Source organism: Pan paniscus, chromosome 20 (assembly GCF_029289425.2).
Source record: "Pan paniscus chromosome 20, NHGRI_mPanPan1-v2.0_pri, whole genome shotgun sequence".
In the NCBI taxonomy this organism is placed as follows: domain Eukaryota; kingdom Metazoa; phylum Chordata; class Mammalia; order Primates; family Hominidae; genus Pan; species Pan paniscus.
Window position 1 is genome coordinate 49,956,081 of NC_073269.2, and position 26,844 is coordinate 49,982,924.

Below are 26,844 nucleotides of genomic sequence, written 5' to 3' on the forward strand. Positions count from 1 at the left end.
AACGACAGACTGCCTTTATCATCAGTGTGGCACCATAAGATTATAAAGAAGCTGGCCAGGCGTGATGGCTCACGCCTGTAATCCCAGCACTTTGGGAGGCTGAGGCAGGTGGATCACTTGAGGTCAGGAATTTGAGACCAGCCTGGCCAACATGGTGAAACCCCGTCTCTACTAAAAACACACACAAAAAATTAGCTAGACGCGGTGGCTCATGCCTGTAATCCCAGCTACTCAGGAAGCTGTGGCAGGAAAATCGCTTGAACCTGGGAGGCGGAGTTTGCAGTGAACCGAGATCGTGCCAATGCACTCCAGCCTGGGTGACAGAGCAAGACTCTGTACAAGAAAGAAGAAGAAGAAGAAAAAAAGATTACTATGAAGCTGAACGATTCCTTTTTTCCCCGTTCCTCAGGCTGAAACCTATTTACCCTGTTCCTCAGGCTGAAACCTATTTACCCTGTTCCTCAGGCTGAAATCTAGGAGTCATCTCAAGTACTCCTCAACCAATATATCAGCAGGTCCTGTCTTCTCCACTAATAAAATCTATTCCTTGCAGCCTGTTAAGGAGAAGCTAAATTTTTAAAAAATCTATTCATTTTCCAACTCCTTGCACTACCTCTGCCATCATCTCTTGCCTAGGTATATCATCTCTGCCTAGACTGGGGCAGCAGCCACCTCACAGGTCTAGCTTCCATTCTTGCCACAGGGAAGCTTTTAAAATGTAAAGCATGTACACAAGAGCACATGCTGTAGGATTCCATTCATATGAAGTTTAAAAATAAGCAAAATTGATCTGTGATAGAAGTTGGAGTCATGGTTATCCTTGGGGTGGGAAACTGACTCTGAAGGGCTATGAGGGAGGCTCTGGGGACATGGGCTGGAAATATTCTACATCTTGACCTAGGTGGAGGTTATTCAGGTATGTACATATGGAAAAATTGCAATTTATGCATTTTATTGTATATATTTTATACCTCAATGAAAATGTTATATCATATATTACATGTAATTATATGTGCATATAATTATATACACATACAACATATATATATACATATATATATACACATACACACACACACATACACCCCTATATATGATTATGGCAGCCTTCTACTTCTCCAACGCATTCTTTTTTTTGTTTTTTTGAGACAGAGTCTCTGTGTGTTGCCCAGGCTTCAATGCGATGGCATGATCTCAGCTCACTGCAACTTTTGCCTGCTGGGTTCAAGTGATTCTCCTGCCTCAGCCTCCCAAGTAGCTGGGACTACAGGTGCATGCCACCATGCCCGGCTAATTTTTGTATTTTCAGTAGAGACGGGATTTCACCATGTTGGCCAGGCTAGTCTTGAACTCCTGACCTCAGGTGATCCGCCCAACCCAGCCTCACAAAGTGCTGGGATTACAGGCATGAGCCACCACGCTGGCTCCAACACATTCTGTGTTAGTCTTGGATTAACCACAGAAACAGAACCAGTAGACAATCTATAATATAAGATTTATTGCAAAGAATTGGCTTATGTGGCCTGGCTAGGCAGGTCAGAAAGAGCAAGCTGGAATCTCAGGCATGGGCTGAAGCAGCTGTCCATAGGTGCAGTTTTTTTCTTCCTCAGAGAAGCCTCATCTCTGCTCCTAAGGCCTTTCAGCTGATAGAGTCAGGCCCACCCAAACTGTCTAGAACAATCTCCCTTCCTCAAAGTCAACTGATTATGGACTTTAATCACATCTACGAAATACCCTCACATCAACACACTGATTAGTGTTTGATTGAATAACTGGAACTGTCACATAGGTAAGTTGACACATCAAACTGGCCATCCCAACTTCAGACCACATTTGCAATAAAATCCAAAATCTGGCTGGGCATGGTGACTCACACCTGTAATCTCAGCACATTGGGAGACTGAGACAGGAGGATTGCTTGAGCCCAGGAGTTTGAGACTAGCCTGGGCAGCATAGTGGGGGCCCCATCTCTATAAAAAATACAAAAATTAGCAGGGTGTGGTGGCACACACCTATAGTCCCAGCTACTAGGGAGGCTGAGGTGGGAGGATTGCTTGAGCCTGGGAGATTGAGGCCGCGGTGAGCTGATTGTGCCACTGCACTCCAGCCTGGGATAGAGCGAGACCTTGTCTCTAATAAATACACAAGCAAAATCCAAAGTTTGCTTTGGATTGCTAGCCCATCAAAAAGGCTAGCTCCTTGAAGGTGGGAATTTTTGCCACTTTAGTTCCCTGCTGCATGCCCAGCAACTGGAACAGCGCCTTGCACATAGTAGGTGCTCAGTAAATGTGAAGGATGAATGAAGACATCCAGCTTCCCCTTGTATGTCAGGATGTAAAGACACCTGAAGCCCTTGTCACACTGGCCTTACAGGAGCATAGGAGCGGAGCGTTTCTGAATTGCCCCCCTTCCCACAAGGCTACTTGCTGACATGGAGCGAGAAGACACGGGAGTCCACTCTTGCTATGCACTTACTCTGAAAACTGCTCTCTCACTGTGCTTTGGGCATCTTGTCTGTAAAACAGGAAGGTGTCTTAGTCCCTTCAGGCTGCTGTAACAAAATACCATAGACTGTATGGCTTATACACAACAGAAATTTATGTCTCATAGCTCTGGAGTCTGGGAAGTCTGCAATCAATGCATCAGCAGATTCGATGGCTGGTGAGAACCCACTTTCTTGCTTATAGGCACCTGCTGGCTGTGTTCTCATGTGGTGGAAGGGGCAAGGCAGCTCTCCAGGGCCTCTTTTATAAGGGCACTAATCCTATTCATGGGGGCTCCACCCTCATGATCTCACCACCTCCCAAAGGCCCCACCTCCTCGTAATATCACTTTGGTAATTAGGTTTCAAAAGATGAATTTTGAGGAGACACAAACATTCAGACAATAGCAGGATGCAACTTACTTTTTTGCTTCTCTCACTGAGTTGCTGGAAAGATCAAGTGGCAAAAAGCATGTGAAAGAACATGGTCAAGCATGTGCACAGAGAACATGCTAAAGGATCCCATCTCTATGAAGTTCATGCAGTTATGAAAGTGTCCTGCACTCATGAAAGTGTCCTGCACTCCTTGTGTTCCTTCCTCCCTCAGACCTTTTTCCAGGCTGTCTCCTCTACCTAGAATGTGCTTCCTCCTGCTTCTTTTTGCCAGCTACTATTGATCCTTTAGGATTTTGCTCAAGGGTGAATTCCTCCAGGAAGTCTTCCCTGATCTTTATAGCTTGGAGAATTTCACCTCACTGAACTTTGCCTTGTGTGTTTTTCTGTGAAGTTAATCGGCACTCATGTGTTTAGGAGGTGCGGTTGCTTAGCAGTTCATGGGGCTGGGAATCTAGTCCCTGAATCCATACTCACTAGATACACAAGCTCAACCAAGTGCTTTTGCCTCTCAGTTTGTTGACCTGTGACTTAGGGCTTATGACAGTAGCCCATTTATACTGGGCCACTACTGTGTCCCAAGTACTAAATGTTCATCTCGTTGAATCCTCACTGCAACTACTGTGAAGCAGTTCTTGTCATGTTATAGAGTTTATTTTCACCTCCACCTTATAGGTGAGAAAATATTGGCACAGAGAGCTCAAGTAACTCACCCATGGTCTCTGCAGGCTGAATGGTGGAGCTGGGATTTGAACCCATGCAGCTTAGCTCCAGAGCCTGGCTTAAGTAACTCACCCATGGTCTCTGTAGGCTGAATGCTGGAGCTGTGATTTGAACCCATGCAGCTTAGCTCCAGAGCCTGGCTTAAGTAACTCGCTCATGGTCTCTGCAGGCTGAATGGTGGAGCTGGGATTTGAACCCATGCAGCTTAGCTCCAGAGCCTGGCCTACTAACTGATAGGGCATACTGCTTATTGGGCCTCTCATGATGACAGTAATAAAGACATCATTGTATAGCTCCCTCCTAGAGCTGCGACAGGCTCTGGAGGGAGAGCACAGGAAGCCGTGTTACAGGGTGCCTGGTGCCTGGCTGGTGCTCAGTGAGTAACAGCTGTGATCAGAATTGCTCTTCATTAGGGCAGGACGTGGCTGTTTTGCCCTCCCCTGGGATGCTGGTGACTGTGTCCAGTTTCTTCCAGTACTGTTGACCAGGTTGTGGGGCACAAGGGAGGGAGAGATGGAAGGCCAGAGGGACAGGAGTGCAATTCTTATTTTCCATCATTTTCCAGTGAGCTACGTGATAGGGGCTGAAGCAGCAAGAATGAAGTGTGTGAACCCTGTTCCCAGCATCCTGGAGGGGCGGTCTATGCTGAGAGCCCCACCAGCAGGAGGACTGGGAGGAGCAGGGCCAGGACCTGTAGTGCTCGGGGAGGGGTGGTGGCTGAAGCACTGGTGAAAGGCTGGGTCATGGATTTCCTGTTGCAGAGGTACCCCTCACAGCAGGAGCCCTGGAGGTCAATGGCTGTCCAGGGGCTGGTGGTGCCCTCGGTGGTACAGGAGGGCCGGTGGCAGGTTCTGATGTACACAGGGACTGAGAAATTGCCTGGGGGTGGGCAGAGCAGTGAGGAACGGTCAGAACTGAGGGAGACAGCTGTACCTGAACCTCCACCTTGGTAGCTAGGGCCATGCCTCCGTCCTCAGACTTGCTTCAGGTTTTCCTCCTAAGACCAGGGCCAGGCCTCCCTCAGACCAGGGCCATGCCTCTTCCCTCAGATCCCAGGGCCATGCCTCTTCCCTCAGAACAGGGTCGTGTCTCCTCCCTCAGACCAGGGCCGTGCCTCTTCCCTCAGACCAGGGGCCATGCCTCCTCCCTCAGACCAGGGTTATGCCTCCTCCCTCAGACCAGGGCATGGCCTCCTTCCTCAGAGCAGGGCCAGGCTTCTCCCTCAAACCAGGGTCATGCCTCCTCCCTCAGACCAGGGTCATGCCTCCACCCTCAGACCAGGGTCATGCCTCCTCCCTCAGACCAGGGTCATGCCTCCACCCTCAGACCAGGGTCATGCCTCCTCCCTCAGACCAGGGTCATGCCTCCACCCTCAGACCAGGGCCAAATCTTCTCCCTCAGACCAGGGTCAAACCTTCTCCCTCAGACCAGGGTCATGCCTCCTCCCTCAGACCAGGGCCATGCCTCCCACCTCAGAGCAGGGCCATGTCTCCCTGTTGGGCCTGTCTGGTATCACTACCCTCATGGCTGCCCTGCCTCCATATCCCTTGTCCAGGCCCTTCCACCCTTCCAGCCCCTTACCGACTGTCATTCTGCCATTGCCCTGGAAGCAGGCGGTCTGGTCCTGGTGACACTGGACCCGTCGGGACCTGCCGATAGCGCATTCATCCTGGTGGACCCCGATACAGGCGTAGCACTCGGCGCCGCTGAGCGTCGGCGGGTCGGGTGCTGGCAAGAGAGCGTAGATGCACACTCAGGCAGTGGTACCCTGGCACAGTCGTGCGGGCTGCGCACTGCGCCAGAGCCCGCGCCTAGCACGTCTAGGGGGCTGGGATCCTAGCGCGCCAAGAGAAGGCGCTCGGCGGAGGCCACGCCTTCACCGAGGCTGCCCGGCCTCCCATCGTCACTCCCGGAGCCCAGCCCCGCTCTCCCGCGCACCTTGGCTCAGGTTGGGGAGGGCGTCATGAGTCATGAGGTGGGCGTTGCATTTGTCAGTTGTGCAGCCGCGCACCACCGAGTAGTCTGGAGGCAGCGCGTCCGGGTTCGATTGCGTCTGGCCCGCAGGAGGCCCGGTCCAGCAGCCCTTCCGCACCAGGGTCACCGGCGCGCGATACCCTGGGGGCGGGATCGGGGCTCGTGCTCTGCTTCCCGAAACCCTTCTCCCTCCAGTCTCAGCGTTCTTCCTCCTCCCTCTATCCTTTCGCTTTCACCTACACCTCCTCCCCTCCCTCCTTCCCTCTTTCCTCTCACCCCCAGACCTTTTCCCCGAGTTCTTCTCTTCCTCCACTCTTCCTCCCTGTGCGCCTCTCCCACCTTCTCTTCCTTGCTTCCCCATTGTTTCCTCCCCTCACCGCTCGTCCCTCATCCACTTTTTCTTTTGTGGGGCGGAGGACGGAGCCTCGCTCTGTCGCCAGGCTGGAGTGCAGTGACCCGATTTCGGCTCACTGCAACCTCTGCTTCCCGGATTCAAGCGATTCTCGTGCCTCAGCCTCCCGAGTAGCTGGGATTACAGGTGCCCGCCACCACGCCCAGCTAACTTTTTGTATATTTAGTAGAGACGGGGTTTCGCCATGTTGGCCAAGCTGGTCTCAAACTTCTGACCTCGTGATTCGCCAGCCTCTGCCTCCCAAAGTGCTAGAGTTACAGGCCTGAGCCACTGCCCCAGCCCTCATCCACCCTTTTCTTTTTCTTCCTCCTCTTCTTCCTCTCCTTCCCCATCTTTCTATCTTTATCTTTTCATCTTCTACTCAATTCCCCTCCCTTTCTGCTCCCCTCTCCCCCCTTTTCCCTCCCTAATCTCTCATCCCTGTCCCCCCAGCTCCCGCTCCTTACCGGTGTCCAGAGACAGGATAGCCTCAAAGCACTCATGAGGACAGGAGATGCTGGGCAGCTTCATGGCCCTGAGGTCAAAGGGGCCAAAGTAGGTGTGCTCAAAGCTGTAGCACTGCAGGGCTTGGGACCCTGGGGAGAGAGGCGTGGCAGAGTCAGCAGGGCCAGTGTGAGCCTGTCCCAGGAACTCAGAGCTCCACCCAGCAAATGACAGGCACACGGGCCTGGCCCCTCTGCTCCCAGGGAAGACACGCCTTGAGAGACCAGGTGCTGCTATTGCAGCTGGTCCCAGCTGTGTCTGTCTCATGGCAGAGTAATGACCTCTCTGCAGCTGACAGTCCAGTTTTTTCCCTCCAGGACACTCCATGTCTCCACCCTCTTCCAGGAAGCCCTCTCCCTAGCTATGACTTAGAATAGGAAGGAAAAGTGATTCATTCTTGCTCTGCCCATCCTTCCCCAAGCTTAACTCACAAAGTGGACAGCACAGTAAGAGACCCCTGACAGGAAACATGCACTCCAGGACAGGTAGAGTGAAGTGTGGTCCTGTAGTGCCCTGTAAACCCATACATCGCCCCAGCAACACACAAACTGCCATAAACACACAATAACAACATATACACAGGTTCATCCAAGTCTCACAAATATACACAGAATATCCTGAGCGCACCCAGGCAGAGTTTTACATTCTCACACAAAACAAGTACGCACCTGGACCCTGCAATATAAACCTCCCTAACTAAGGCACAGCACTTCACACATGGAAAATCACACAGACACAAAGCGTGTGTCTGTGAGGATGCTTGTGCCTGTATGATAACCATATCAACACAGAGAGGGACCAGATGCACAGAAAATCATACCCAGAGAGGTCCCAAATCACAGAAGCACAAATAAAACCAGAGACCACAATTATGCGATGTTTAGAGATACAGGAAAATGAGATCACAAAAACATACAGTTTAAAATAATATATGGAGGCCAGGGGTGGTGGCTCATGCCTATAATCCCAGCACTTTGGGAGGCTGAGGCAGGAGGATCACCTGAACTCGGGAGTTAGAGACCAGTCTGGGCAACATGGTGAAACCCCGTTTCTACTAAAAATACAAAAATTAGCTGGGCGTGGTGGTGCACGCCTGTGGTCCCAGCTACTCAGGAGTCTGAGGCACGAGAATTGCTGGAGCCTGGGAAGCAGAGGTTGCAGTGAGCTGTGATCGCGCCACTGCACTCCAGCCTGGGCTGCGACAGAGGGAGACTCTGTCTCAAAAAAAAAAAAAATCAAAATCACATATGGATACAAAATGTATAGACCCATGTAACACAGATACATGGAGAGAAAAAAAAAAAAACACACATCAAAAGGCCCAAACAATTGGCCAGGCATGGTGGTGTCCCCCTGCAGGCCCAACTACTTGGGAGGCTGAAGCAGGAGAATTGCTTGAGCCAGGAGTTTGAGGCTGTAGTGAGCCATGATTGTGCTACTACACCTTAGTGTGGGCAACAGAGTGAGACCTTATCTCTATTTAAAAAACAACCACAAGAAAAAAGGCCAGTCTCATTGGCCGACGTGAGTGGATTGCTTGAGCTCAGGAGTTTGAGATCAGCCTGGGCAACATAGTGAAACCCCACCTCTACAAAATCATACAAAAATTAGCCAGGCGCAGTGGCACATGCCTATAGTCACAGTTACTCAGGAGGCTGAGGTGGGAGGATTGCTTGGGCCCAGGAGGTCAAGACTTCAGTGAGCTGTGATTGTGCCACTGCACTCCAGCCTGGGCGACAGAGCAAGACCCTGTCTCAAAAAACAAAACAAAAAACAAAAACTGAGCATATATACATAAATATAGGCTTACAAATCACAGAGATACATAAACACAGACGCAGATACACAAAATTACACACGCATCTCTTTTATAAAGAAAGCAAATTCAGAAACAGACCCACAAACGCATTTGTTCAGACTAAGACTTTGAAACCTATACAGAGATACACACACAAGCACAGAGACTCACAGGACATACTGAACCTGGACACATACAGAAATCAAACTCTCTCCCATTAAGGAGCAGAAACACACAGATTTGGTTGTGTGCAGGAATAGCCTCCTTTCTACATTTCTAATTCCCTGTCTTTGTAACCACTTCCATTCTGAAATGAGTTATGTTCCTGTCCTAGCCCACAATGGGGTAGAGGTTGCCTGAAGGTGAAGCCAGGGTTTCTGCCAGTTTCGGAAAGAGTCCTGAGGGCTCCCTGGAAATACCTTTGAATTGGGGGTTGGGCAAGGAAGAGAAGAAAGGCTGGGATGGTGGGAAGAGAGACACCAGGAAAAATGACTGATGGGAGAAGAACAAAGGCAGGGAAGAGAAATGAAAATGACATAGCCTCCAGGCTCCTGCCCACCAAGACCCAGGAGTCCAGGCCCCCAGCCTCCTCCTCCCTCAGACCCAGGAGTTCAGGCCCCCAGCCCCCTCCTCCCTCAGACCCAGGAGATCAGGCCCCCAACCCCTCCTCCCTCAGACCCAGGAGTCCAGGCCCCCAACCCCTCCTCCCTCTGACCCAGGAGTCCAGGCCCCCAGCCCCTCCTCCCTCAGACCCAGGAGTCCAGGCCCCCAGTCTCTCCTCCCTCAGATCTAGGAGTCCAGGCCACCTGCCCCTTCTCACTACTGGATTCAGAAGTTTGCGTACCTGTCAGGCAGAGCGCAGCCCCAAAGAGGCAGAGCAGAATGACTCTGGGGACCCCCATTGCCATTGCTGAGCTGGGCCACCTGGGACAGCTCCTCCCGCTGTGATGTGCTGCCTGGCTGGTTCTCCTTACTGAGTCCTAAGCATCCCGGCCACCCAGCCTGGCCAGTATTTCTTCGTCCCACCCTCCCTATGTGGGCGGGTCTCTTCCTAGGTAATCGTGTTGGAAACAGGGTGATCCTCAGTTGCTGGAGATCTACACTTCTGGGTCTGAGGGAGGAGAGAACTAGAAGTCTGGAACCCTTAATTTTGAATGATTGGTGTCTTGTTGGCCTTCTTCCTTCACCCCTCCCAGCACTCTGCTCTAGTCTGAGGGTGGCACATATGGCCTTTTGACTTCCCTTCCCTCCCCCTACCCCAACACACACCACCCACACAGCTTCCAATCCTGGGATGTCTCCACACCCAAAGACACGTTCATCGTCCCATCGTCTAAACCTTCTCTGAACCCCATCTCCCCACTCATCCACACACCCTCAGCCTCCAGCACCTTCCTGTCTCCCAGCCCTGATCAAACTAGGCTGGGCTAGCGTCTGTCTCCCCTACCTGGCTGTGAACTCTTCGGGGGCCTCCAGGAATGTCTGAGATACCGTATGAGTGAACGAATGAATCAATGAATGAAGACACAAACAGAGAGGCACCAAGAGACATACAGGGAGAGACAGACACAAAAGGGAAACAGAGAGAGAGGAAGAGAGAGAGCGAGCGTGCCTTCGAGGAAGCAATTACACACGAGATGCAGAAAGACAGACACAGCCTGGTGTGAACAGATGTGACTGTGTAGTCACACAGACAAACCTAGAGGTGAAGAGGGACACCCCGATAGACACGACATGCCCCCAGGTGTTTCAGAAACATTTATTAAATGAATGAAATCAGGAAGATGGAGATACAGCAGACAACCAGAGGGTCACTGTCCCCTGAGGACACAGGCAGACACATGTGGATGCTCAGACACTCAGCAGGTGAGGAGGTCCAGAGGAGGCCCCAGCAGGTGGTTGGTGCTGAGGCAGAGACCCCAGGCTAGCACCTCCTGGTTTGTCTCACTTCTTGCTGCTTGGAGATGCTGCCTGCTGGATCAGGCTAGTGGATACTAGCCACAGAGTGGGCACCAGCCATGTGCAGACACCCAGAATCTCAGACCCACATCTGGATGGCAGTCCACGTAACACTGGTGACCAAAAGAGCCTTAATGGTCCCCTCAGATCGACTAAACTTTAGATAGGTTTCTTCCTGACTCTCGGCCCTGGATCACGCTTTTTGTAGGGCACTTACTTTAGAAAACTTGTACAGTCATCCCTCGGTATTGTTTTCTATTTCTATGTTTTTTTATTGTTTTTTGGTTTCAAAATATTTTTTATCCAAAGTTGACTGAATGCGTGGAGGTAGAACCTGTGGATGCAGAACCCCATAGACACAGAGGGCCAAATATAATTGCAAATTCTTTCTCTGCTCCCCCCGCACCCCCTCTCTTTTTCTTTTTGAGACAGCGTCTCACTCTGTTGCCCAGGCTGGAGTGCAGTGGCGTGATCTCGGCTCACTGCAAGCTCCACCTCCCGGGTTCACACCATTCTTCTGCCTCAGCCTCCCGAGTAGCTGGGATTACAGGCATGTGCCACCATGCCTGGCTAATTTTTGTATTTGTAGTAGAGACAGAATTTCACCATGTTGGCCAGGCTGGTCTTGAATTCCTGACCTCAAGTGATCTGCCCGCCTCGGCCTCCCAAATTGCTGGGATTACAGACGTGAGCCATTGTGCCCGGCCTTCTCTGCCCCTTTGAAATGTAGGTAAATCTTCTCCTGGTCTCTTGCCAGCGTTACAACCCAGGAATGTCTTTTTCAAGGACCTGGGAATTATCCCTTTGAAATCATCAAGGGAGATAGCACCCCTATCGCCCAGTCTCTGTGGGAGGGTAGGAGCCTCACTTTGATAATTGACAATCAGCAAACTCAGATGGCCCAATCACAGAGAAAAACATTTGCAGACTCAGGAATAACTCCATGTGATGGACACATCTCATTGACCCACCTCCCCCATTGTCCTCCAATATTTTTCCATTAACTCACCTAGGGCTTAACCACCCTAGCACATTTGTTTCAGTGGAGTTGAGTTCAGTCTCTTTCCCTATTGCAATTTCCTTGAATAAAGTCTGCCTTGCCTGTGCAATTTTTCTTTGACAGCAGGCACTATGGACACTACCAAGCTATGTCCTCCCTTACTGTCATCTTGCCAAATCCCTCCTCTTCCCATCAGGCCTCACTTCCCAGAACCTGTTTTGCATACAAATTATTCTTCCTTCCTGATTCTCCAGTTTCTGCCCCAGGCTCTCAGTGGGGGTCTATCCAGACCGGGGCAGGGTTGTGCTGGGGGTCTCTGGAGAGTGGAGTCTGGCCAGGAAGGAGGATGGTTTTTCTGAAGCCCCCGTGGAAGGTGGAGGCATTGAAGGTCTTCACAGCAGTTGTCAGTTTCAGGGATTGAGGCTTACAGGGTAGGCAGACCAGTCTGGTGAATGTGTGAGTATGTGAGTGCTGTGTGCACTTTTGATTCTGGTATTGTTCAGGTACTTTTGGAGACTTTGAAGTGTCAGCTCCCTGTACCTTTTGGGAGCATCCATCTGGCTGTCTTCATCTGCCTGGTGTCTGAGTGTTCACGAGTCTGTTGAATGCCTTAGAATTCTGAATGCCTTAGAATGTTCTCAAGGATCTTCTGTTGCATTCCATCAGTTTCCACGCATGGTTCCATTTCCAATCATGTTTGCAAACATCTGGCCTCTCAAAATTTTTTTTCATATTTGATTTTCATAAGCAGTTTACTAAATGTGGGTACCTTCTAGGGTTTGTGGCCCAAATAGTTGAGAAGTATTTAGTATTTCTTGCCTTATTGGAAGTGATTCCATTAATCAAACAAGTCATAATTGTAATGCATTTTAAGATATTCCCTAAGTAATGTGGGTCATCCCTTGCTTCCAGTCTTCATGTTCTGCATAAATGTTATTTCACACATTATCAGAATTGTGAATTTTCTTTTGGAACTCTAGTCATGACCTTGTCAAAAATTGGATCATGCAGATTGTATGCCAATATATTCTTTTGTTATTTTGTTATTTTTATTTTTTGAGACCGAGTCTCACTCTGTTGCCCAAGCTGGAGTGCAGTGGTGCCATCTTGGCTCACTGGAACCTCCGCCTCCCAGGTTCAAGTGATTCTCCTGCCTCAGCCTCCCAAGTAGCTGGGATCACAGGTGCTTGCCACCATGCCTGGCTAATTTTTGTATTTTTAGTAGACACAGGGTTTCACCATGTTGGCCAGGCTGGTCTCAAACTCCTGACCTCAGGTGATCCACCCGCCTCGGCCTCCCAAAGTGCTGGGATTACAGGCGTGAACCACCACACCTGGCCTCTTTTGTTGTTTTCACATACATTCTTCCTGCAGCATCAATATCTCTTTCTTTCAAATCAGATCTTAATTTTCTTTTACAGTTCAGTAGTATCAAGTGTATTCATGTTTTTGTACAATCAATATCCAGAACTTTTCATCTTGCAAAACTGAAACTCTTTACCCATCAAACAACTCCCCTTTCTTCTATCCCTCCTCCCCACACCCCCTGGCAAGCATCATTCTACTTTGTTTCTGTGAATTTGACTACTCTAGATCAGGGATCCCCAACCCCCGGGGCCTGATACCAGTACCTGTTAGGAACGGGGCCGCACAGCAGGAGGTGAGCGGTGGGCGAGGGAGGGAAGATTCATCTGTATTTACAGCCTCTCCCCATTACTTGTACTACCACCTGAGCTCTGTCTCCTGTCAGATCAGTGGCTTAGATTCTCATAGCAGCGTGAATCCTATTGTGAATTGCGTATGCAAGGGATCTAGGTTATGCATTCCTTATGAGATTATAATGCCTGATGATCTGTCACTGTCTCCCATCACCCCTAGAAGGGACCATCTATTGGCAGGAAAACAAGCTCAGTGGGCCAAGCGTGGTGGCTCATATCTGTAATCCTAGCACTTTGGGAGGCTGAAGCAGGAGGATCACTTGAGGTCGGGAGTTCAAGATGAGCCTGGTCAACATGGTGAAACCCCATCTCTACTAAAAATATAAAAATTAGCTGGGCATAGTGGGCACGCCTGTAATCCCAGCTACTCAGGAGGCTGAGGCAAGAGAATCCTTGAACACGGAAGGCGGAGCTTGTGGTGAGCTGAGATCACACCACTGCAGTCCAGCCTGGGCGACACAGCAAGACACCGTCTCAACAAAACAAAACAAAACAAAACAAACCCAACAAGCTCAGGGCTCTCACTGATTCTACATTATGGTGAGTTATATAATTATTTCATCATATATTACAATGTAATAATAATAGAAATAAAACGCACAATAAATGTAATGCTCTTGAATCATCTGAAACCATCCCCCACTCCCCGGGTCCATGGAAAAATTGTCTTCCACACAATCAGTCCCTGGTGCTCAAAAGGTTGAGGACCGCTGCTCTAGATAACTCATATAAGTGAAGTCATATAGTACTCGTCCTTTAGTGACTGGCTTATTTCACTTAGCATAATATCCCCAAGGTATAACCATGTTGTATGTAGCATGTGTCAGAATTTCCTTCCTTTTAAAGGCTGAACAATATCCCATTGTGTGGATACACCGCATTCTATCTATTCATTCATCCTTCCATCAATGGACACTGGGGTTGTTTCGCCTCTGGGCTATTGTGAGTAATGCTGTTATGAATATGGCTTTACAAATATCTGTTTGGGACCCTGCTTTGAATTTTTTTGGTTATTATATCAAATCATTTTGAATGTTGCACGCTCTTGTGGAAGTGCCCCTCACCTCATTTTCTTTCTTTTCTTTTCTTTTCTTTTTTTTTTTTTTGGCAGAGTTTCGCTCTTGTTACCCAGGCTGGAGTGCAATGGTGTGATCTCAGCTCACTGCAACCTCTGTCTCCCAGGTTCAAGTGATTCTCCTGCCTCAGCCTCCTGAGTAGTAGCTGAATTTACAGGCGCCTGCATCCACGCCCAGCTAATTTTTGTGTTTTTAGTAGAGATGGGGTTTCACCATTTTGGCCAGGCTGGTCTCGAACTCCTGATCTCAGGTGATCCGCCTGCCTCGGCCTCCCAAAGAGTTGGGATTACAGGTGTGAGCCACCGCGCCTGGCCCACCTTCTAATTTTCAGATAATTTGTGATAGCTGTGCTCACCTGTGTTGTTGCAGGCTAGGCTCTCCTGGGAGGCAGATTGTGAGGCTGAGATTAGCATGCAGGACCTTGGGATCAATAGCTGCATAAAGGAGGCAAAGGAAACTGGATTTTGAGCAGAGGGTGAGATTGGGTCCTGATTCAGTCAATCCAAGGGTTCAGTGCACCCCAGGGGGAGGTCTGGCACTGGGCTTCTGGGTTCTGATCAGCTGAGGCAATGCCCAAGGGGCTGACATCAGAAGCAGCTGTCAGAGTCCTTCATTCCTAAAGAGATCTTGGTGGCAAATCACAGCATCCACCACATTCTACTCATTTCTTTGTTTTAGTGTATTTTTCTCCATCTCCAGTGTATTTTTTCCACCTCTTTGAAATAAAGATTAATTACAGAATCCTTTGAGATTAAACAAAGTTACCTGATCTGGTCATTTATTCCTCAGTTGAAAAAATTGATGTGAAACTACTTTTCTGTCTACCGTTACTGTCTTTTGGAAGTTAAATGCTTTTTTTTTTTTTTTGAGACAGAGTCTCACTCTGTTGCCTAGGCTGGAGTGCAGTGGCGTGATCTTGACTCACCACTGCCTCCCAGGTTCAAGTGATTCTTATGTCTCAGCCTCCGGAGAGGCTGGGATTACAGGTGTCTGCCACCACGCCTGGCTAATTTTTGTATATTTAGTAGAGACGGGGTTTCACCATGTTGGCCAGGCTGGTCTCGAACTCCTGACCCCAACTGATCCACTGGCCTCAGCCTCCCAAAGCATTGAGATTACAGGCGTGAGCCACTGCACCCAGCCTAACTGCTCTTATTTAAGGTGAATAATTTTTAAGAGTTTAAATTTAAGGGTTTAATATTTAAATATTCACATCTAAAGAGTTTAATATTTAAATTAGGTGGCTGGGTACCTGGATTGACGAAAAGAACATGTAATTAAAGGGTTCGTTTATTCTCCATTTTTCCTGTCTTCCAGTTATTTCTTGAATTTTCTTTTCTTGGCTTACACAAAAGTGGAAGGAGTAAATTCATGGTCTGTCCTGCTCAATAATTAATGGATCTGTGCTACATTCTGCCAAAATAGCAGCTGTGGAAATTTTTTCCCCTTGCAACTTTGTTTTTCTCAAAAATTCATTCAATGATCCACTTTGTTTCATAATAGCTTTCCATTTTCTGGTCCTGATTATTTTTTGTCCTTGACAGACATCGAATAAGGTTAATATTTTATCTTAGAATTTTAGCATCTTACAATACTATGTAGGCAACAAATCATTAAATTTTCATAAGTTTATTTTTATACTGATGAAATTTCTAAAGCAATAATAAGCAACTACTATAATAGTATAATTAACAGACTTGCATAATACTCTTTAATTTCAACCCACACACATTCTTTGTGGATGATTAATGGTAACCGGATATTAGTTTGTTGTGTTATTGTTGTTGTTGTTTTGAGACAAGAGTCTTGCCCTGTCACCCAGGCTGGAGTGCAACGGCGTGGTCTCGGCTCACTGCAACCTCCGCCTCCCGGGTTCAAGTGATTCTCCTGCCTCAGCCTCCCGAGTAGCTGGGATTACAGGCGCCCGCCACTACACCCGGCTAATTTTTGCATTTTTAGTAGAGACTTGGTTTCACCATGTTGGTAGGCTGGTCTCCAACTCCTGACCTCGTGATCTGCCCACCTCAGCCTCCCAAAGTGCTGGGATTACATGTGTGAGCCACCGCACCTGACCGGATATTATTATACAGTGATTTGTGCCAAGTGAAAGGACTTGTAGATTTATTTATTTATTTAAGACAGAGCTTCGCTCTTGTCACCCAGGCTGGAGTGCACTGGCGAGATCTTGGCTCACTGCAACCTTCGCCTCCCAGGTTCAAGCGATTCTCCTGCCTCAGCCTCTGTAACTGGGATTACAGGCGACTGCCACCATGCCCGGCTCATTCACTGGGCTAATTTTTGGTATTTTTAGTAGAGACAGGGTTTCACCATGTTGGTCACGCTGGTTTTCAACTCCTGACCTCAGGTGATCCACCCGCCTTGGCCTCCCAAAGTACTGGGATTACAGGCGTGAGCCACCGTGCCTGGCCAGGACTTGTAGATTTAAACATAGAATTCAAAAATTCCAGTCTGGTAGAGTAAATAATTAGATGAAAATATGAACTGCAATATGAAATACTGAATACAGACAATGTGCTGGCACCATTAGGGACTTTAACAAAATGTTCTGCATATCAGGTGGAAGAGCAGCTCATTGTTTAGAAGCACAGACTATTTTAAATGACATAAAATCAACACGTCTTTCCATTTCAAAACCAATGTCTCCTTAGTATATAGAAGTAGAATGGTAGCTACCAACCCTCTTGGAACAAGACACTTTACTGCCATCTGCTGGAACATAGTTGCAATAAATTGTAAATCACTTTCGCAACCGTCAATAGCATGCACAATACATAATAATTTTCAAAAAGTTGTTTTCAAAATAGTAAAGATGTCTGTGATATGAATAGCACCTCCTTAGGTGTAGTGTTCTTGTGCAGTGCCCAACATGAACAACTGCACATGGTGACAGTAGAATCATGGCATCTGCAAAACAAAATCCATTTTACTTTTTCCTCTCCAATCTTTATGCCTTTTTTTCTTTTTCTTGCCTTATTGTATAGGCTAGAACTCCCAGTACATGATTGAATAGAATTAATGGGAGTAAACATGCTTGTCTTGCTACTGATGTTATATAGTCGTGTGTTTTTTTTAGACAGGGTCTTTCTCTGTTACCCAGGCTGGAGTGCACTGGCATAATCATGGGTCACTGCAGCTTCAACTTGCTGGGCTCAAGTGATCCTCCCTCCTCAGCCTCTTGAGTAGCTGGGACCACAGTTGCATGCCACTGTGCCTGGCTAATTTTGCTAGTTTCTACCCTTCCCTTCCGTTCCCTTCCCTTCCCTTCCCTTCCGTTCCCTCCCCTCCCCTCCCCTCCCCTCCCTTCCCCTCCTCTCCCTTCCCCTCCCCTCCCCTTTCTTTCCCTTCCCTTCCTTTCTTTCCGTCTTTCTTTATCTTTCTTTCTTTCTTTCTTTTTTTTGGACAGAGTCTCGCTCTGTTGCCCAGGCTGGAATGCAGCGATCTTGGCTCACTGCAACCTCTGCCTCCTGGGTTCAAGTGATTCTCCTGCCTCAGCTTCCCAAGTAAGCTGGGATTACAGGGGCCTGCCACCATGCCTGGCTAATTCTTTGTACTTTTAGTAGAGATGGGGTTTCGCCATGTTGGCCAGGCTGGTCTCGAACTCCTGACCTTAGGTGATTCACCTGCCTCGGCCTCCCAAAGGACTGGGATTACAGGCGTGAGCCACTGCGCCCAGCCTAACAGAAAAATTTTTAAATAATAGTAAATATATACCAGACCACCCACAGTGTGATCAAACACCTTTCTTTGGCAGCATTTGTGTAGTTTCTAATACAGCTTTAAAATATGTTCATAAAGAATTATTAAATATCCTTTGTATTTATATTTTATTTAGAGGCTGGAGAAGGCTCTAAATAAAAGGTGAGAGGTGAATATTTTGAGTTAACTTGATATAAGCAAGGTTTCACAGATTAACTTTGAAATATAGGATGACATGGGGCTGGGTGCCATGGCTTATGCCTGTAATCCTAGCATTTGGGAGGTTGAGGCAGGATGACTATGACAGCTTGAGCCCAGGAGATTGAGGGGAAAAAAAATGGATAACATGGAATAGTTGAGAAACGTGACATCATGAAAATAAAGGTGATTTTTCTAAATTTTATTGCAAACAAATTTAAAGGTATGAAAGTGTTGAAAAATTAGCTCATCAGCTGGGCACGGTGGCTCACGCCTGTAATCCCAGCACTTTGGGAGGCCAAGGCGGGCAGATCACATGAGGTCAGGAGTTCAAGACCAGACTGGCCAACAGGGCGAAACTCTGTCTCTACTAAAAATACAAAAATTAGCCTGATGTGGTGGTGGGCGCCTATAATCCCAGCTACCTGGGAGGCAAAGGCAGGAGAATGGCTTGGACCTGGAAGGCGGAGGTTGCAGTGAGCAGAGATCACGCCACTGCCCTCTAGCCTGGGTGACAAAGGGAGAAAAGAAAGAAAGAAAGAAAGAAAGAAAGAAAGAAAGAAAGAAAGAAAGAAAGAAAGAAAGAAAGAAAGAAAGAAAGAAAGAAAGAAAGAAAGAAAGAAAGAAAGAAAGAAAGAAAGAAAGAAAGAAAGAAAGAAAGAAAGAAAGAAAGAAAGAAAGAAAGAAAGAAAGAAAGAAAGAAAGAAAGAAAGAAAGAAAGAAAGAAAGAAAGAAAGAAAGAAAGAAAGAAAGAAAGAAAGAAAGAAAGAAAGAAAGAAAGAAAGAAAGAAAGAAAGAAAGAAAGAAAGAAAGAAAGAAAGAAAGAAAGAAAGAAAGAAAGAAAGAAAGAAAGAAAGAAAGAAAGAAAGAAAGAAAGAAAGAAAGAAAGAAAGAAAGAAAGAAAGAAAGAAAGAAAGAAAGAAAGAAAGAAAGAAAGAAAGAAAGAAAGAAAGAAAGAAAGAAAGAAAGAAAGAAAGAAAGAAAGAAAGAAAGAAAGAAGGAAAGAGAGAAAGAAAGAGGGAGGGAGAGAGGGAGGAAGGAAGGAAGGGAGGGAGGGAGAGAGTAAGGCAGGCAGGAAGGCTCATTGATCATCCATATAGCAATTATGTGGATCAAAATTGTTAACATTTGCCATATTTGCTTATTCTATCTCTATCTTCTGTGTCAGCTTCTGGTGCATAGGAAACCACAAGCAAAATGTAGGGGCTTAAAACATCAAGCATTTTACCCCTCTCCAAATCCTGTGTGTCTCTTGGGTTGTTCTTCTGATATGGGCTAGCTTGACTGATTTCTGCTGGGCTCTGTCATGTGCTTGTGGTCAGCTGGAGGGTTGGGTGGTGGCTGGATGACCCAGAATGGTCTCACTCACAAGACTGGCTGTCAGGCAGGCCTCAGTTCTCCTCCAAATGGCTAGCTTGAACTTTATCACATGGGAGTTGCAACGTTCCAAAGGGGAGCAAAAAAGGGCAACCCCTAATAAGCAGGTGCTTTTCGTGCCTTTGCTTATGTTTGCTAATGTCCCATGTCCCATTGGCCACAGCAAGTCACCAGGGTATCCCAGAGTCAGTGCAGAAGGACACTAACAAAAGGTGTGGATAGAGGGAGGGGAATGATTTGTGGTTATTTTCTCTATCTATCTATCTATCTATCTATCTATCTATCTATCTATCTATCATCTATCTATCCATCCCTCCAGCTATCTATCATCATTATCATCTTTATCATCTATTATTTGTCTATTACTGTTGAACCATTAAAAGCAAGTTGCAGACATCTTTTGCTTCACTCCTAAATATAAATTCTGGCATAGGCAAGGGTCTTTCTCCAATTCAATTCTTCCCTTCCCTTCTTTTCAGACTATTTTTAAAGGGCTAAATAACTTGAAACTTGATCGTTCATCTCACATTCACACAATAATTGTGACAGTGATAAAGAACATGGAGGGAAGACCTACAAGGCCAACTAATTAAAATATTTAAAAATATTCATTTTTACCCACAAGGAAATCGTAGGTTTGAGCCACAACATTTAACCAGATTTCTTGGAGCTCAAAGGCAGTTCTGCAGTCAAATTTATACTCTTAACTACACGCAAATTAAGGGACAGATGATGCAGACATTTCTAGGAAAAGAGTGGTAACTTCTAGGTCATCACCATGGAAATGGGTGGTAACTTCCGGGTATTGCCATGGCAATGGTAAACTGACATGGCACACTGGTGGGAGTGTCTTATGGAAAGCTGCTTCCACCCAGGCCCTGTTTTAGCTAGTCCTCAATTAGGTCTGGTGTCTGAGCCCCACCTCTGGAATCGAGTCCCACCTCTGACCTCATAAAGATATTAAGGACACTGTAAGAATAAATTCCTGCCCCATTCAGGAGATGTCTTGTGTAATTACGTTACTATGAGGTAGCTGGCTGGTCTCCTTGAGAAGCAGTTCCATATCAAGTGCTCAGGATCAGCCTCTGCTGCTAGCAGATTGGGTACTCAGTAGTGGCGGTAAGTTGATTAGTTTCAGTGAAAGGTAGCCCCTGCGTGGTGCCCTCCCACAGTAATGAGTTTATGCAAGATCTGGTTGTTAAAAAGTCTGGGAACTCCACCATCTCTCTCTTGCTCTCTCTCTTGCCATGTGACACACCTGTTCCCCCTCTGTCTTCCACCATGATTGTAAGCTTCCTGAGGCCTCACCAGAAGCAGATGCTGGCACTATGTTTTTTGTACAGTCTGCAGAACTGTGAGCCAAATAACCTTCTTTCCTTATAAATTACCTAGACTCCAGTATTCCCTTATTGCAATGCAAAACAGACTAACACACAGGCATAGCTTTCATCCTTGCCACCATGGCCACTCTGTTCATGAGACCATTGAACCAGCATGGGGCTGGCTGAGGAGATGGACTGACTTACTTTCATGGGATGGATCATCCCTGTTGTTAAGAGCTTTCTTTGTGGGGATTATTGTTGTATTTATTTGTGTATTTATGTATTTATTTATTGAGACGCTGTTTCATTCTGTTGCCCAGGCTGGAGCGCAGTGGTGCAATCTTAGCTCATTGCAACCTCTGCCTCCCGGGTTCAAGTGATTCTCCTGCCTCAGCCTCTTGAGTAGGTGGGATTACAAGTGCACACCACCAAGCCCAGCTAATTTTTGTATTTTTAGTAGAGATGGGGTTTCACCATGTTGGCCAGGCTGGTCTCGAACTCCTGACCTCAAGTGATTTGCCTGCAATGGCCTCCCAAAGTGCTGGGATTACAGGCATGAGCCACTGTGCCCAACCAAGGATTATTTTTAGTAGGAATTAGGATGAGACACATATATGCATGCATTTTGTATGTACGCCCATAAATGTATCCACATACTTCTTCCTAGACCTACTTGCCCCTGAGCTTCCAGTCTCATTCCTTACAAGATCCTGACCAAACAGAAAGCCATGGGCCATTTCCCAGGAGCCCATGTATATCTGCACATTGGGCCACATCTCACTCCAATTTAAGTGAAGGGGCCAGGTGTGGTGGCTCAGCCTGTAATCCCAGCACTTTGTGAGTCTCAGGCGGGAGGATGGCTTGAGCCCAGGAGTTCAAAATCAATCTGGGCAACATAGGGAGACCCCATCTCTACAAAACATTCAAAACAAATTAGCAGGTGTAGTGGTGCACACCTGTAGTCCCAGCTACTGAGGAGGCTGAAATGAAAAAATCACTTGAACCCAAGAGATTGAGGCTGCAGTGTGCTATGATCCTGCCACTGCACTCCAGCCTGGGTAACAGAGAAAGACCTGTCTCTAAAACAAACAAACAAATGAAGTGAAGATCTCCAATCACAGCTCTGTACACCAGGATTTACCTTCACCACTGCCTGTAGGACCCACCTCTGAGTAGTGGTCCCGTAATATGATAATTCGGGTTCAGCTTCCAAAATACATCAGTCATACTGATCCATCTGTGAGCCAGACCTTTTCTTCCTTAATATTCTACAGGAAAATCTTCATATGATGTCATGAATGTGAATTAAAGGAACAACATAGCTGCAACCAAGGTCAGTGACATGAGAGTCTGAGCTGTCTGTGTGTGTAACTCTTTTGTGCCATCTAGATCTCTTACAATGAATTAATACTGTGCCCAAATCGCACTATGACTCAGTGGGTTAGATACCCAACTCATGACAGGTAGTTTTAGTCATATAGATACTTGATGTCCCATGGTCAAAATCACAGACTCTATTAGTACTCAGCAGTTGGTTTTCAAATTGAAAGCACTTATATGCTGCATAATAAATGGACTTACTTCAGAAACTTACGGGCTGCAATTTTGCTTTTGTATCTTGCCAGAGACTCCACATAACAGCTTCAACCATTATGGATAGAGGTGACACCATCAAAGTTGCTGATTCATGTGGCTCAGGGACAGGGCGATTGCATCGCAGGCTTTACCTGCTGTAGAGCTCTCACCTGCTTTGAAACTCAGCAGCCTTCAAGTTTATCTGAAAAATGAGTCAGAACAAAATTCCAGGCCAGTCATGATGGGTCATGCCTGTAATCTCAGCACTTTGGGAGGCCGAAAGTGGGGGGATTGTTTGAGGCCAAGAGTTTGAGGCCAGCCTGGGCAATATAGTGAGAACCTATTTCTAAAAAAAGAAAGAAAGAAAGAAAAAGGAGTTTGAGACCAGCATGGGCAACACAGGGAGACCCCGTCTCCACAAAAAATTTAAAAACTAGCTGTGCACGGTGGCATGTGCCTGTAGTCCCAGTTACTCGGGAGGCTGAGGTGGGAGGATCTACTTGAGCCAGGGAGGTCAAGGCTGCAGTGAGCTGTGATCATGCCACTGCACTCCAGCCTGGGCAATAGAGCAAGACTCTGTCTAAAACAAAAACAAAACCAAAAACCAGCTATAAAAGACACCTAGAACTATTTAAAAAAGAGAAAAAAAGAACACTATTCTGAAGTGTGATTTATATATGTATCATATAAATCATATATGTTATATATAAACACACATCTATATATACCCATCTATTATTTTTATTTTATTTTATTTTATTTTTGAGACGGAGTTTCACTTTGTCACCCAGGCTGGAGTGCAGTGGCGCGATCTCAGCTCACTGCAACCTCTGCTTCCCGACTTCAAGCGATTCCCCTGCCTCAGCCTCCTGAGTAGCTGGGACTACAGGTGTGCACCACCATGCCTAATTTTTGTATTTTTAGTAGAGATGGAGTTTCGCCATGTTGGCCAGGCTGGTCTCGAACTCCCAACCTCAAGTGATTCACCCGCCTTGGCCTCCCAAACTGCTGGGATTCCAGGTGTGAGCCACCACGCCCCACTCTATCTATCTATCTATCTATCTATCTATCTATCTATCTATCTACCTACCTATCATGTATCTATCACTTTCAAATGTCAAAGAGCCCTACCAAATTATGTGCCTGTTTATCAGTTTAGGAAGTGTGAGTTGTAATAACTTATTCTTTACCTTAAGGGAGATACTATGGCATGTCCCAGATGATTGGACTTCTAAAATCTTCACTGATGTGGTAAGTTAGTGAACATTCATGAGGTTTATCTCCCTCTTTCTGTCACTCATTTGCATTACTATGGCTTCTACAGTGATTGCCACTTCCTGATCACCAGGTCAAATTAGCATGATTTTATTGGTGGAATGAACCAGTGCTATGTTCTTCAGAATGTAAAGATGATCAAGGCCTCTGTGGACTACAATATGACGGAGATTAGGAGGGTTATCAGGAACCTGGGGCAAGACAGTGCTGCAGTCCTTACCATGCACACATGAATGGCTTTTAATTCTCCTAAATGTCAGAGATCAAGTAAAATACATTTGTCAGATCATTAAGCACATACTAAGGACCAAAAACTAGGTTGGTCAACTCCAGTAAAGATGTCACATCTGACATAGCAGCTGAAATTGGAGCTGCTATTTGTTTACATTTAAAGTAGTCACTATGAATTAGCTTTGGCCACATAATAAGTGATACGGTTTGGCTGTGTCCCCACCCAAATCTCATCTTGAATTGTAGCTCCCATAATTCCCACATGTTGTGGGAGGAACCTGGTGAGAGATAACTGAATCATGGGGGTGGTTTCCCCCATACCGTTCTCATGATAGTGAATAAGTATTATCAGAGCTGATGGTTTTATAAGGGGAAACCCTTTTTGCTTGGCTCTCATTCTCTTTGCTGGCTGCCATGTAAGATGTCTCTTTGTTCTCTTTTGCTCTTCTGCTATGATTGTGAGGCCTCCCCAGGCATGTGTAACTATGAGTCCATTAAACCTGTTTTTCTTTATCAGTTACCCAGTCTTGGGTATGTCTTTATCAGCAGCATGAAAACAGATGAAAACAATCAGTAACCCCAAAACTCAGAGGCTTGAAATTACGAATATTATTTCTCACAATTCTGGGGGCTTTCTGAGCATTTCTTTTGCTCTGGGCTGGTTTGGCTGCAGCTGCATAGTATAGTCAGGCCTCACTCAAAGTTCTAATGGTTGGTTGGTTATTGTGGGGGAGGGGGCATGAGAATGACTTGGCCTTATGTTTCTCATCATCCCTCAGTCTAGTTCACGCTTGCATGAACCCATGGGAGCTGGGTTCAAAATGCAACAAGAAAGCAGTTTCCATTCAGTGAGTGTTTTTCAAACCTCTATATGTCACATTTACTACTGTCTCAAAGAAAATCAAATGCACATTCCCAGATTCAAGGAGTGGAGAAATTGACTCCACCTTTGAAGGGAAGAGCTGCAAAGTCATGTTGCAAAGAATATACACACAGGTATGGGAAGAATTTGTGGGATTTTTTTTCAATCTACCACATCCACTAGCTTCAGTCATGCAGGTTTTTTGCAGGGGCCAAGTGAAATGAATGGAGGTATGATAGGGACAAATAATCCTGCATCCTCTAACTTTTTGATGATGATGCAATCTCTGCAATTCCTCCCACAGCACAGTATTGAGTTTCAAGGGTTTCCACTTGGCTCTTTATACCATAAGGACTTTATTTATTTATTTATTTTTGAGATGGAGTCTCACTCTGTCACCAGGCTGGAGTGCAGTGGCGCCATCTCAGCTCACTGCAATCTCTGCCTCCCAGGTTCAAGCTATTCCCCTGCCTCAGCCTCCCAAGTAGCTGGGATTACAGGTGTGCACCACCACATGCAAGTAATTTTTTTATTTTAGTAGAGATGAGGTTTCACCTTTTTGGCCAGGATGGTCTCTATCTCCTGACCACATGATCCACCCGCCTTGGCCTCCCAAAGTGCTGGGATTACAGGCATGAACCACCACGCCCAGCCCATAAGTACTCTTAGTTCACAAGTTAGGAAGCCACTATAATGAGTTCCACCAGAAGATGAGCATATCTATCCCAAATATATGTTAAAGGATAGAGGAAAACAACCATAGGGTGAGTTCATGGACTTACTGAACTCACTGTGAGATCAGACTTGGGCCAAACATGGATAAGTAACAAGCTTGAAATCCTATCACAAGGATCTTGAGGGTCTCTCCTGGAAACACTCCTCTTAGCTTACATTGCCTACAGGGAGGACCCTGAGAAGAAGTTTCTGTGCTATTATTTTATCAGCGGGTACAGTTCCAGGGAAGCAGGAGAGAGGGAAAAGTATAGTGTGGTAGGGAAGGAGACAACACTTGCATGAAGGTCTTACTGATCTGGCCACTGCTTGCTATCAAGTGTAATTGATTGTTTAATTTTGTGTTTTAAGACCACCTAGCTGAGGAGAAGAAGGGAGGTGAATTCATCCACTGGTTCATGAAAGGTTTGTCCCAGAGACTATTAACTCCGCTGTACTTCCAGGTCACGTGTGAATAGTTCAATGGGTTCTGTAACGTCTCATGCATCAGCATCAACAGGAAAGCCCTAGGGCTTGAGACAAGTAGTGTCCATTGCAGGCATGAGGTCAGGTTTCGTTGCTGCTTGTGCCCATGTAGAGTTGTTCTGAGTTCATGCAGGGATGTTGCTGCAGCAGTGAATCAAGAGAAACAAGTTTCCAGAGGCCCCAGGCGCAGGTGAGGCTGAGAGGATCTGAAGTGACATATAAGATGTGTCTGAACTCTTTCTTAATTCAACTCTTGCATGCAATTATCTGAGCCTGGTGATGATTAGAGTTTAAATTCTAAACTACTGATGCTGTATCATTAATGACTAATTGTCTATTATTAAAAGTTTCTGTCTCTTCTTGTCAATTCTTTAAGTTATAGCTTTCTAGGAAATTGACCATTTCATCTGTCTTCAAATTTATTCTAATTCAAAAAATATTTTCTATTCTTGTGTAGTCTTTTTCTTTCTTAATATTATTTGTGCCTGTTCTCTTTTTTATTCATCTTTTGAAATAATCTATTTTTTAATTATCTCAGAAATGGATCACTTCAAATAAGCAGTTGTTGGCATTTAGCCTCTATTGCATCGGTGTTTTCTATTTCTTTAACTTGTGCTTATTGTTGACCTCAACCAACTTTCTTTGTATTTATTCTATTATTCTGTGTTCTAACTTCAAGTTGGACACAGCCTTCATTCTTTTCATTTTTCCCTTCTTCTTCTTCTTCTTTTTTTTTTTTTTTTGAGATGGAGTTTGCTCTTGTTGCCCAGGTTGGAGCGTAGTGGCATGATCTCAGCTCACTGCAATCTCCACCCCCAGGGTTCAAGCGAGTCTCCTGCCTCAGCCTCCCGAGGGGTCTAGGAGATTAGTGATTATTAGTTCTAGCAGGTTACAGTGACCGGTAGCACAGGAGGGATTGGCTTCCTTTTTCTGAAGGTGAACCGGGTCTTTTCTGTCCTTTTTCTAAGTAGCTTAAATAACACATGGTCAATAGGCACAATTTTCACAGGCCTCTAACTCATGACCCACTAATCCCCTAGACCCCCGTTGGAAAAAAGGAGAACGTGTAACC

At 46.3% G+C, this 26,844-nt stretch overlaps 1 protein-coding gene across 6 annotated transcripts in view; it reads right to left on the minus strand.

Annotated features, from left to right (window-relative positions):
- Window positions 1-3,510: 3,510 nt before the first annotated feature.
- LYPD5 (LY6/PLAUR domain containing 5) overlaps window positions 3,511-26,844 on the minus strand; it is a 30,798-nt gene continuing 7,464 nt past the window's right edge. For 3 of the 6 annotated variants that reach the window (XM_008970821.5, XM_063600357.1, XM_034946544.3), the window contains exons 2-5: window positions 6,431-6,559; window positions 5,537-5,713; window positions 5,180-5,326; window positions 3,511-4,477 (exon numbers count right to left, since the gene is read on the minus strand). In XM_008970821.5, the coding sequence (XP_008969069.1) occupies window positions 4,239-4,477; window positions 5,180-5,326; window positions 5,537-5,713; window positions 6,431-6,494 (627 nt within the window). In that variant the 5' untranslated portion in view covers window positions 6,495-6,559 and the 3' untranslated portion in view covers window positions 3,511-4,238. Of the gene's footprint in view, window positions 4,478-5,179; window positions 5,327-5,536; window positions 5,714-6,430; window positions 6,560-22,213; window positions 22,410-26,844 lie in introns of all 6 variants that reach the window. The other 3 variants (XM_014342737.4, XM_014342736.4, XM_014342738.4) reach the window with 2 other exon arrangements.